Below are 12,375 nucleotides of genomic sequence, written 5' to 3' on the forward strand. Positions count from 1 at the left end.
CAAGACCACATTAACAAAACAGATTTACATATATACAGTACATACATACACACATGTTTATGATAGAAAAACAAAACAGTATGTTTTGGGTTTTATCTCATATACAAACTTACATAGGTAAGTAAATAAATAAATAAATAAATAAACAAACAAATAAATAAATAATGTCTTTTTAATATCAGTTTTTTATTATTATGTATAAACAAAAAAGTGTAAATATAATAAAAATAAAACAAAGAAAAAATAATCATGGCACATAAAATAAAAAAAATTTAAAAAATAAGAATCAAGCATTACACATGGTGCAGGTGTGGAATTGCAAACATTTTGTTTCATACAAATTCAAATGAAAATGGCTACTGTAGGCACGCTTGCATCTCTCATTAAAATATCTGTTTTCCCATTTGTAAACCCAAGTATCATGATATCCAGTATATTGAGTATTGTGAAAATCTCTTCATGCATCATGATATTTTTGCCAAATCACCCATCCTTATCTCTTGCTAGTTGGTTTTGAACATTTTAGCAGCTTTCAATAATCATTTATGTTTTAATGGTTTAACACCACTCTGTTAACGGGTACATTCACCAATCCTATAATACAGAAGTGTGAATAATAATAATTATTATTATTATTATTTGGTTTAGCAAAAGTCTAACCAATAAAATTCATTCCAAATCTTAAAACAAACTCTACAAAGATAAACATAATCAGCTACGTACGTGGTGATTGTGCAAGAATCCTTCACAAGCTTCAATACCATGATAACATACACAATATTTTGCATCCATAGTGGATGGATAGAAACATTTAAACATTGTACTTTGTACTTTCTCATCCAGTCTTTCAAACCTTCATAAAAAGGTATTGCACACGTTGGAGCTTTTTAGCAGACACATGATGGATTATCCTATATAATACACATATATTCAAATATTTACGACTTTTTTTTATGTATACAGGAGAGGAAAAAAAAAACATAGATACAACTTTACAAAGATTAGATAACTTTGTATTGTATAGCTAAAATACAGTAGGTTTAGGTCGTGAAGAACCAGTGTGACATGCATAATCATTTTTGTCATGGGCTTCATTTAAATTGCACTATATACAGTTACATATCTTTCAGAGTCGCTGCATCGAAAAGCATTTGTATATTTGTAGCAAAGCAGTGTGTGTGTGAGTGTGTGTGTGTGTGTGTGTGTGTGTGTAAGGCCTTTATTATGGCTTATTTAAGCCATATGTTTGTCTGCAAGTCCATTTAACATACTGTAGATCTCCTTGGTATTCACATACTGAATAGGTACATATGCAAATAAATAAATAAATAAATAAATAAATAAAGCAGAGAGATAAACAATGGTAAAGGTAATGAGAATAATACTGATTCCTGTGAGAGATTGATACATAAAATTATATATATATATATATATATATATATATATATATATATATATATATATATATATATATATCATCACATTATAAACTTTTTTCCAGCAATCCAGCGATCTTTGTGCTGAAACCTTTGTCTATAGATAAACGCGCATTTTTGCGCGTTTACCATTATATTGCCCACACTACTGATTAATCGCCGTCTGTCTTTGTGCCACTGTGTCACCATGGCATACTGAACACACCTCTTCTGTTTGACAACAACTAGGCAAAGCCTTCCTGAGCTTGGACTACTGTGGACAAAAATAACAAAATCAAAGTGTCTCATTTCCTTTACAATAGAAACTCTTTGCGAATCTTTTCACACATCTTTGCAAGACAGGGTCTCTGCAGGTATCAGCGCTTCAAATGTAATACTTGTCAATACCATATTCAAGACATTTACAAATAATTTTAAGACCTGCACGTCACTTCAATCATGCTACACAATACATCAGCTATAATGAATTGTGTTCATGCATATACATCCATTTCTGGGCTTATGACAAGTATAGCAGGGTAAACTTATATAGAGGTATATGGGAGACTGTAGCAAACATCCTTTTTGCATTACAAATTGAAAGAAAGAAAAAAATCCAGTATTTCCTTTCCATGCCTTTACAAGCAAAAAAAATAAAAATTAAAAATAGAGCGATGGATTACGGCAGTCAGAAGAGAAAAAGACGTCAAATTTATCATCACTCCCTGCAGCAGTGTTTACACAATTACAATGTAACAAGCAGTGTTAAAAATATATATACAATTTTGCAAAGAGAGAAAAAATTAAAAATATAAATAAATATATATATATATCCACACACACATAAAACCTTTGCTATTTTGTAATGTTACTATTGTACTCAATAATACAGTACTTAATAATGATGATAATAATAATAATAATAATAATAATAATAATAATAATAATAATATTTGGGTCACAAATAGTAACATAACAATAGTAATATATTTCTGACTTAATTTCTTTTATGTGTTAGACCTTGTGGCTTTTATTTTGGTGGAAAACCGCAGGAAGACCTCTTTTTAGTTGGCAGCAATTTTTTTTTTATTTACTTTCCATTACCAATCAGGAGAAATGTTGTAAACCTCTTCCCACAGAGATGCTTGAGATTACGCTAACGTAAAACCAAAGTGAATCTGGCGCGTGTTGTGTTATAAATGCACGTTAAAAGTGACTCAAACTCACAGCACAGACAGAGATGAAGTCGGGGTGCAGCGGTGTTTACTGTCAACCAAGCCGCTCCGAAACACCGATGACCCGCACGCACTCTGGGTGCTGCACGGTCATACGGGTTTACCATTTCAAAAAGCAACAAGCGAAAATCAAATCTAAATCTTCTTAAAGAAGACGTTTTTAAGACGTGAATTTAAGACATTTTAACGCTAATTAAGACCTTATTTTTACATTAAGGATTTGAAGACATTTTTAAGGACCAGCAGACTCCCTGCAAGAGGATTATATCAAATGCTTTGATCAAATGTTTCATTCTCTATTACAAAAAAGAGATCAATACCCAGATAGCACACGCACAAATGCGCAACGTGTGCAAGTCATATGCCAACCCGAACCATAGCCAGGATCAAAATTTTAATGACGCGTACAACTTACTTTTAACTGAAAATTTGCCCTCTCAAGTAATCCTGCTGCTTACTGCACAACCCTGTATATACACACACACTCTCCAGTTTCTACCGTGGATGGGTAGACTACAGTCGTAGAGTCCTGTTGAAGCTAAACATAATGGCTGATTAAGCATATGGGCAAACGTTTTTTTCCGTCTCAGCTGCTGAGGTTTGTTGAGAAGCAACCATCCCTTTCTTTCCCAACACACTAGACTACATTATCAAGATATCACTGTTTTATTAATCAGCATTAACTACTCTTTTGGGTGCTGGAGGTGGTCTATTTGTGTTGATTCTATTATATAAACTGGTATAGGTCAACGAAAAACTTGGAGGACACGCCAATCGTTCATACAGAAGCTATGACCAAGGTCCATCCGATGGTATGGATTAAACTGACCGTATGACCCATAGTGAGATCCTTGCACGCACCAACACTTCTGTGTTCTAGTTAGTGCTTCTCCTGCATTTCACCACACGCACAAAGCCGACATTTTACAGTCAATGTCTCCAAGAGCTCCTGAAGATGAATGTCAGTAAGAATACTTGCAAAGCCCCTTCAAGCAAGCTGGAGAAAGGGTTCAGATTTTATGCTCCGTCATACTGTACTTACACAAAAAAAGAAGAAGAGGAAGGAATAACGAAGAAGATCAAGAAAAAAAATCAAGAGGGCTCCAGCAATGAGTGCTTGGACCCCTACTGCAGTTCTTCCATTCGATATGGTGTAATTCATCACACACACACACACACACACACACAGTCTCTCTCTGTCTCTCTCTCTTGCTCTTTTTGCTGGAGGCTTCTTTCAGAGGCTTTTAAAAGCTACAAGGCTTCAAAGCTCCAAATAAACCTCCCGATTTACATTCATTTGAGTCAAGCTGAAAAGCCCCTGTGTCTATGATGTTTATTCTGTCGTTACAAAAAAAAAAGAAAAAGGTCTGCTACCTCAGCCAGAGAAAATCACGGCACTAACCTCACGCTCACACAAAGGCGCACTCAGCAGTGCAGGATCTTAATGAAAGCCTTGCGGAACTCCACGTTGAAAGTGGTGTATATGATGGGATTCACAGCGCTGTTCACATATCCTAGCCACGTGAAGGCATTGTACATTTCCAGAGGCACATAGCAGCTAGCACAATGGGTCTTCAGGATGTGAGTGATGAAGAAGGGCAGCCAGCATATGATGAAAACACCTGAAAGAGAAGGACGCTAGTATGTAATACAAATGCAAGAACATTACTTGCAGGACAAACTGTCAGAACTAGAATTCACATTTAATGCTGATAGTGCAGGCATTACTATCTACAGAAAATATGATTTTTTTTATATATATACAATTTTTCCTGAGGAATAAGACACTAAACTCAGATTTTCTAAAAGCAATATATACACTCACCAGCTAGGTCTATAGGAACACCTGTACCCTTGCACGTTCATGCATTATAAAATCAGCCAATCATGTGACAGCAATACTATCCTTAAAATCATGCAGATATGGGTCGAGAGCTTCAGTTCATGTTAACATTAAACATCAGAATGTGGAAAATATGTGAGCTCAGTAATCTTGCTACCCGATTTGCTGGTTTGAGTTTTTCAGAAACTGCTGGTTTCCTGGGATTTTCAGAAAACAACAGTTTCCAGAATTTAAACAGTATGGTGTGGGGGTGTGTGTGGGGGGGCGGGGGGGGGGGCATACAAGTGGCAGTTCTGTGGGCCGAAACACCTTGTTAATGAGAGAGGTCAGAAGAGAATAGACAGATGGGTTTGAGCTGGCAGGAAGGCTGCAGTAATTCAAATAGCCACTCTTTGCAACCATGGTGAGCTGAAAAGCATCTCATGTTGAACCTTGAGGCTAGTGGGCTACAACAGACACTTCAACAAGGCCACATAAGGTTCCACTCCTGTCAGCGAGGTACAAGGATCTGAGGCTACAGGGACACAAGCTCACCCAAACTGAACAAATTATGGAGGTTTGTTTTAAGCAGACAACCTCAATTTTGGACAAAATCTGATTTTTTAAAAAAAAAATATCTGACTGTTTGATTCAGACAACTGTTGGGTATTCCCAATATGAACATATCTGAGGTAGTTTGCTTGGGTGCATGTTGTTTTTTATGTCGTGTGGTAGAAAAGGTTTAAACTCAATACTCACCCAGAACGATGGCAAGCATCTGCGTGGCCTTCTTCTCCTTGTGCTGTGAGATCTTTCTCTTGCTCATGGGCTTAGTGACATTGGTGCGTGTCTTGCCATTGGACAGGGTCTGTGTTTCAAAAGCTTTGGCCCCTGCTGGGATCTGGGCATCCTTGGCATGACCGTTCTTCTCGTCGCAACTGGGCTGCCATTCATCTTGCAAGGGTGATGCATGACTCTGACTAGCCATCATAGAGCCTGCTGTAGCGGGTGCCAGCTTCAACTTTTCTGGAGGACTCGGGCTGGCCATGAGGCCCACCTCCACATTGCTGTCCTGCGGCATCACCTCCTTTATCACCAGCTGTGAAAGGATGTCACAGAGCTTGCTTATGCATGGCTCAAATCATGACCGTATTGTTATTATAATGTTCTACCTGGGTGAAGAGCCATTTTGAGATATGGGACATGTGGGACCATGGGGCCATATGGGACATGTTTTAACATTCCAGCTAGAAAAAGTATTGAATATATTTATATATTTATATGTAGTTCCAGGCCTACACATTAAGGTTAAATTCAGATTGATGTTATAGACACTCTGAGGCAATTATGAAGTCAGTTTTTAATTTCTTAGCTCACGGCCACAGATGGCTGTGGCATTGTTGGGATTTAACCTCCTGATCTCCCAACAGTATTTAATCTTCATTTTTATCTGTATTTGACTTATTCGCTGCACTGAAGACTTTCTTACTGTGCCAGAACATTTAAACATTGTACAACCCCAATTCCAAAAAAGTTGGGACAGTATGGAAAATGCTAATAAAAACCGAGAGGAGTGATTTCTAAATGTACTTTGACTTGTATGTAAACAAAAAACGTATAAAGACGTATAGTTTTTCATCTGCATAGTTTTTTTTTTGAAGATAAAAAAGACATCTATTTTGAAATTTGTGCATGCAACACGTTCCAAAAAAGTTGGGACAGGGGCAATTAAGAAGGTAAGAAGGTGATGTGAAACAGGTGAGGCAATCGTCTAATCATAGTATATAAGGAACCTCCAAAAAAGTCCTAGTCCTTCAAGAACAAGGATGGGTCGAGGCTAGTCAATCTGTCAACAGATGAATCAGCGAATAATCCAACACTTTGAGGACAACATTCTAACAAATCGGTAGGATTTTGGGCATTTCACCTTCTACAGTGCACAATATTAATTAAAAGATTCAAGGAATCCGGTCAAATCTCGGTGCATAAAGGGCGAGGCCGAAAACCACTCCTGAATGTGCGTGATCTCTGATCCCTCAGAAGTCACTGCCTTGAATCTGTATTGGATATCCTGACATGGGCTCGGGAATACTTTGGTAAACCTTAGTCGGCCAACACCACTCGCCGCTGCATCCATAGATGCCAGTTAAGGCTTTAACTGGCATCTATGGCTTCAAGGTTTTAAACGCCACAGACTCCGACAGTGGAATTGTGTTTTGTGGTCCGACGAGTCGACGTTTCAAATAGTTTTTGAACAAAACAGCCGTTGTGTTCTCCGTGCCAAAGAGGGAAATTTTTGAAGCAACATATGCTGCCATCCAGACGTCGTCTTTTCCAGAAACATCCCTGCATTTTCCAGCAGGACAACGCCAAACCACATTCTGCCCGGATTACAAGCGCATGGTTGCGTAAGCAGAGAGTGTGGGTGCTAGCATGTCCTGCCTGCAGTCCTTACCTGTCTCTGTCTCCGAGTGAGAACATGTGGGGCATTATGAAGCTCAAAATAAGGCAACGAAGACCCCGTACAGTTGCGTAGCTCAAGAAATGCATAATGGATGAATGAGGGAAAATTCCGCTTGCTAAACTTAACCAACTGGTGTCTTCACTCCGCGTCCAAATGTTTACTAAGTGTTATTAAACGAAAAGCTGATGTTACACAACGGTAAAACTTTTTTGAAGTGTGTTGCAGTGATCAGATTTGAAAAGAGTGTACATTTTCAAAAATAAATTAAATTCACCAAGTAAAACATCAAATAATGTGTTAATAATGCATTTTCAATACAGTACAGGGTTAACTGAATTTTCAAACGACTCCTTTTGTTTGTTTGTTTTTTTTGCATTTTCCATACTGTCCCATCTTTTTCAGACTTGGTGTTATAAAACCAGTGAGTACAGTAAACCTGTTTTGTACACACACATTTTTATTACTCTCATGGAGTATATATAGAATGCTTTTAGCTAAAAGTTACTTTCTTCTACACACTGTTGTCATACTGAGGCTTCACAGTGTAACCTTACACAGAGTGCAACCTGAACATGGATTTTGTTTGGTCAAGGTCACCTATGTTGCTATGTAGAAGCTTAGAAAACCAAGTTTATCTGTGGGTTTCGAAATAGAACTTTACATTTAAAAAATATATATCACACAAAAACTTTGAAGAAAAAAAAAAAAACAACCCAAAACACCACAGGAGAATAAAATATCCCCCTCTGATGTGGTTTATGTGGTTAACTTATAATATGTGGTATTTTGAAATATCATAATATTTCAGAACAAGCCACTTTTTAAGCAAGCTATTACGTTCGTGAATTTATTTGCATATGCATGCAAAAAAAAGACCAGCTCACATACCGTTTTCTTGTTTTTGGGAGGCATGCTCCCGTTGGTCTTTACGATGACTGTGCAGAGTTTCACATCCTCTGGGTGAGTGCACTTTTCCTGAAGTAAGCACAATAAAGAAGGATTTAGCGTGATATTGTAGGGTGCCACAGAAATTGTTTTTTTCCTCAGATCTGCTAGGATTCTATTTTCTGAAACCTTATGTGTCATAAAATGTTTTATCATAGAGGTAGGTAACAACAATATCTGTACAAAGGAGAGAAAAAAAATGGATCTAGTGTAGTTTGCTTATTAGTGGGTGGACTGGTCTGCATCTCACTTGTTTTGCTACTTGTGGAAGCTCCTTTACCAGCCTTTAGGGAGACAAGCATCAAATGAGCTGGTTGTATTATTCAAGAGAGTTTTTCCTTTTTCCTGCACTAATTATTCTATCTCTGCATTTTCCACATTTAAAAAAAATGGTCACCTCAATCACCTTTATCCTCGTTCTAAACATAAAGACAATAATGTTGTTGGAAATTGCCTGTAAATATTTATGTGGCAAGATTTTCCCAGCCTTAATGGCTGGAATTTTTTAATGCTGTCTGTTGAATAATGCATATTCAGTGTGCCCCGGGCCAAATGCCTCATAAAATAATGACAAACACTCAAGGGAAAGGCTAAAATGTGAGCATCCAAACACACACACACACACACACAAATTGTCACGCTATGTCATTGATGCACTACCACTGAGTAGTTACCATGCATCACCTATCCATTAGCCACAATTAAGCACTGAGTACATCATTGAAGACATTGAGATTCTCTGCAGAACTGCATGTATGGGTCAAAGAGCTTTTCAGTCAGTAGAGTTCCCTCAGAACTCACTGAACCGAATCAGTGCTCATGAAAATACTTTCCCAAAAGCTTTCAGGCTATATGAAAGCTCAAGAACTCATTTCAAACACTCACTTCACACTTCACTTCTCTACATTCCATATGAGCATGCGGAAAAACTTGTGATAAATGACCTTAATCATCCTTTTAATGAACGATTGCACGATTGTAAAACGGCGGCTTCTACTAAAAATCCCTCTGGAAAACCAGTCCTAGGCATTAGCCACAGCTGCTAAAATAATTAATTCGAGCAGCTGCTCGAACAAGCTTCTGACGTGAGCGGGATGCTCTGGAGGCGTGCTTCACCTTGAGAGGAAGCTGAGGCTTAGCGTCCGATCTCTGGCAACTGCGCTTGGTGTTCACTCTTTTCCGACGCTTGCGCAGCACCACGTAGATCTGCACGTAGACGAGAAGTGTGATGATGAAGGGAACGTAGAAGGACATGATAGACGAGTACACCACAAACGCCGGGTTGGCGATCTCGCACACGGCATCATCACGTGTCGCTGAGGAAATAGATCGGAATATTACTTTATTGTTACTGTGAACCGCAAGTTGTGAAAAGTTGTGATAGTGTCACTGTAATTATTTCGACTTAATATATCAAGATTTCAAGATAGTGTGACTGTCATTATTTCGAATGAATATCTCATTATTTCAAGACACTGTCACTATGTCATTATAACATGAAGAATTCCATGCATAACCCTAGTTGAGACTGATTACGAACTGTCGCGATGATGCTGAGGTTGAGTCAGAATTCACACATTGCGCTGAGATTTCAGCCTTTGGGTTTATTTCAGTGTTTTCCAATGTTTCCTGTGAGATAGTAGTAGGGTTTTTATTCAAAAGTAAAAAAATATAAAGTGGCATTGCATAACACTAATCCCTAATCTTTTCATGCATCCATTTTCTGTTCCGCTTATCCTATACAGAGTCTGGGGGAGCCTGGAGTCTATCCCGGGGGACTCGGGGCACGAGGCAGGACACACCCTGGACAGGGTGCCAACCCACTGCAGGGCACAATCACACACACATTCACACACAATTTAGAGAAGCCAATCAGTCTACAGTGCATATCTTTGGACTTGGGGAGGAAACTAGAGTACCCGGAGGAAACCCCCGAAGCATGGAAGAACATGCAAACTACACACACACACACACACACAGGGTGGAGCTGGGAATCGAACCCCCAACCGTGGAAGTGCAAGGCAAACTTGCTAAACACTAAGCCACTGTTCCCCCTATCCCTAATCTATTGATTGATAATTTACTTAAATGCTCAAGTTTTTGACTCCTAACACTTACAATGACCTAATTTCAGAACGTTTATAGCGGTTACAACTACTTGCGCCTCAGAACTTCTTTATATTTGTGTACAAATCCACCCACCCATGTGAATTTTGCGCAGCTGCTGGCTGCACGTTGTGCATCCCGTAGAAATCGAGAAATAATCACAGCTATTTTGGATTTTTTTTTAAAAAAATGACAAAGAACAAAAATACCTGTGTTGTTTAGCCCAAACAGCAGGGGGCAGGAGATGGCAAAGGACAGAACCCAAACCACCGAGATCATAACAGTGACACGGCGCTTCGAGCTGTACCGCGTGTTGTACAACAGTGGCATGGCAACAGCTGTGTACCTGCGGGAGTGGTCCAGCAGGGTGAGAGGGGGGGAACATAGAGAAGGATGAAGACAAAGGGCATGTCAGAATGACAGGGGGGACACAAACAATAAAATGGAGACATGCTATGACAGCAGTGACTAGCATAGCTGCCTTTCATTTTGACAGTTTCTTTTATTTCTGAATATCATTATATTCTTTTATTTTCTTTTTTGTTTTCTCCATGCCATAGACAGCAAATCCATGAAGCTAATCTCCTGCAGAACGCCCGCTGTTTTAATGTACTGTCCAAGCAACGATCAGAAACCGAGGTGTAACGTGTATACACTTAATAAAAGCAAACCATCACTCTCACGCGCTCCCTCACTAGCAAACAAAAACCCAGCTGATCCACAATCTGCACATCACTTAGTGAGGCCATTTCTAAAGATTGACAACAATTTCATGGAAGACCTACCTGTCAATACTAATTGCACACAGATTAAGAATGCTGGCCGTGCACATCATGACGTCCAGAGTGACAAAAATGTCACAGTGTATTTTACTGAAGCGCCACTCGCCCACCACCTGCAACACACACACACACACACACACACACACACACACACACACAGATTGAATTGAATCACCGGAGAGGATGAGGATAAAAATACCAGATAAATCCTTTGCTATGATTAATAATAATAATAATAATAATAATAATAATAATAATAATAATAATAATAATTTTCTTATTAATACAATAAGAAAAATACATATAATTCTCAGAAAATATCCTCTGAAACATATTGACCTTAAAAGATTATTTACTGTCTTTTTATGTATCTAGACACACATACAGACAGGCTTATAAATGTGTGGACAGATACTTAAAACACAAAGCTCCCTCCACAGTTTGATGAAGTGTTTATGCATAAGAAACATGTTTGATCTCATTGATTTCTAGTCTTCATTCAAGTAGAGAAGGAAAAAAAAAAAAAAAACGAACACACATGCACTCCTGCATGCACTTAAATGCTTATTTGCAAGCCTTATCCGGGTGTGGTGTGCACGGCTTTTGCAGGAACATTTTTCAGATGCTATCCGCCTGTTTGAAGGGTGAAATCACTATAAATGTACAAGCAATGAAATTTTGTTTGCATTCAATTTACACAGTGTGCCATGGTGCATCTTTTTTTATTATTATTTTGGTGAAGCATCAAACGTCCTGTCTGATAACAAAGCGATATATCAGGAACGTGATATTACATTAAAACCTACATTTGCTAGTGTGTTTAAGAAGGTTTATTGGTTTATTTAATGTCTAGAAAAAAATAAAACAGAATACATACAGGGAAAAAAAAATACATTTAAATCACAATTTTAAAGATTCACTATGCAATTTTAACATTAAAAAAAAAAAAAAAAAAAAAAAAAAACAGCTTCTTCCGATCAGAGTCTGTAATTGTTTAAAAAACAAATAGAAAAAAGATTGTGGTATAATTTTGTCGCAATATCGATATATTACCGTATACCGTTACATTGTTGACTTTTTTTGAGCACCAACACAGTGTGCTAGATTAAAAACTTTGTTAGAAGAAGATAATAAACTTGCTAGGTTTGTATTAGCTAGACAGCTTGCTAAATCTTGAATTGTTTGAATTAGCTACCACTGTTCTGCAGAGTCAGTTAGTTTTCTAGGTAACCAACACATTAGAAGCTTCCACTGCTGCAGTGGGACAGCTAATAAATGTATGATTTGTCCTTCCCTGAACCATAGTCCTTTAGGAAATTGGTCTCTCAAACTGACAGCCAGATTGGTGGTGTTATGTAATGTTTCTATTATCCTTCTTCTTTTCTCCAATATAATGTCAGCCATCTTGAAAGACCTACCATTCATACATCACACTTGTCTTTACTAACCGACTCCCCGTCCACTGACTGGCAACTGCTCATTATCACTCACCGCGTCTGTATGCTTGGTATATTCACACGCAGGGGAAATTCCATGTCCCGGCATCTCAGTGGCCAAAACTTTTTGAAGTGTAGCTGACCTTTGAGTGTTTTTAAAAAAATTTTAT

General features: G+C 38.1%; 1 protein-coding gene across 1 annotated transcript in view; it reads right to left on the reverse strand.

The window, feature by feature from the left end:
* Window positions 1–2,731: 2,731 nt before the first annotated feature.
* drd2b (dopamine receptor D2b) overlaps window positions 2,732–12,375 on the reverse strand; it is a 42,507-nt gene continuing 32,863 nt past the window's right edge. The window contains exons 3-8 of the mRNA XM_053618327.1: window positions 10,773–10,882; window positions 10,197–10,333; window positions 8,998–9,197; window positions 7,825–7,911; window positions 5,232–5,571; window positions 2,732–4,272 (exon numbers count right to left, since the gene is read on the reverse strand). Of these exons, the coding sequence (XP_053474302.1) occupies window positions 4,076–4,272; window positions 5,232–5,571; window positions 7,825–7,911; window positions 8,998–9,197; window positions 10,197–10,333; window positions 10,773–10,882 (1,071 nt within the window). The 3' untranslated portion in view covers window positions 2,732–4,075. The remainder of the gene's footprint in view (window positions 4,273–5,231; window positions 5,572–7,824; window positions 7,912–8,997; window positions 9,198–10,196; window positions 10,334–10,772; window positions 10,883–12,375) is intronic.

Source organism: Ictalurus furcatus, chromosome 28 (assembly GCF_023375685.1).
Source record: "Ictalurus furcatus strain D&B chromosome 28, Billie_1.0, whole genome shotgun sequence".
NCBI lineage: Eukaryota > Metazoa > Chordata > Actinopteri > Siluriformes > Ictaluridae > Ictalurus > Ictalurus furcatus.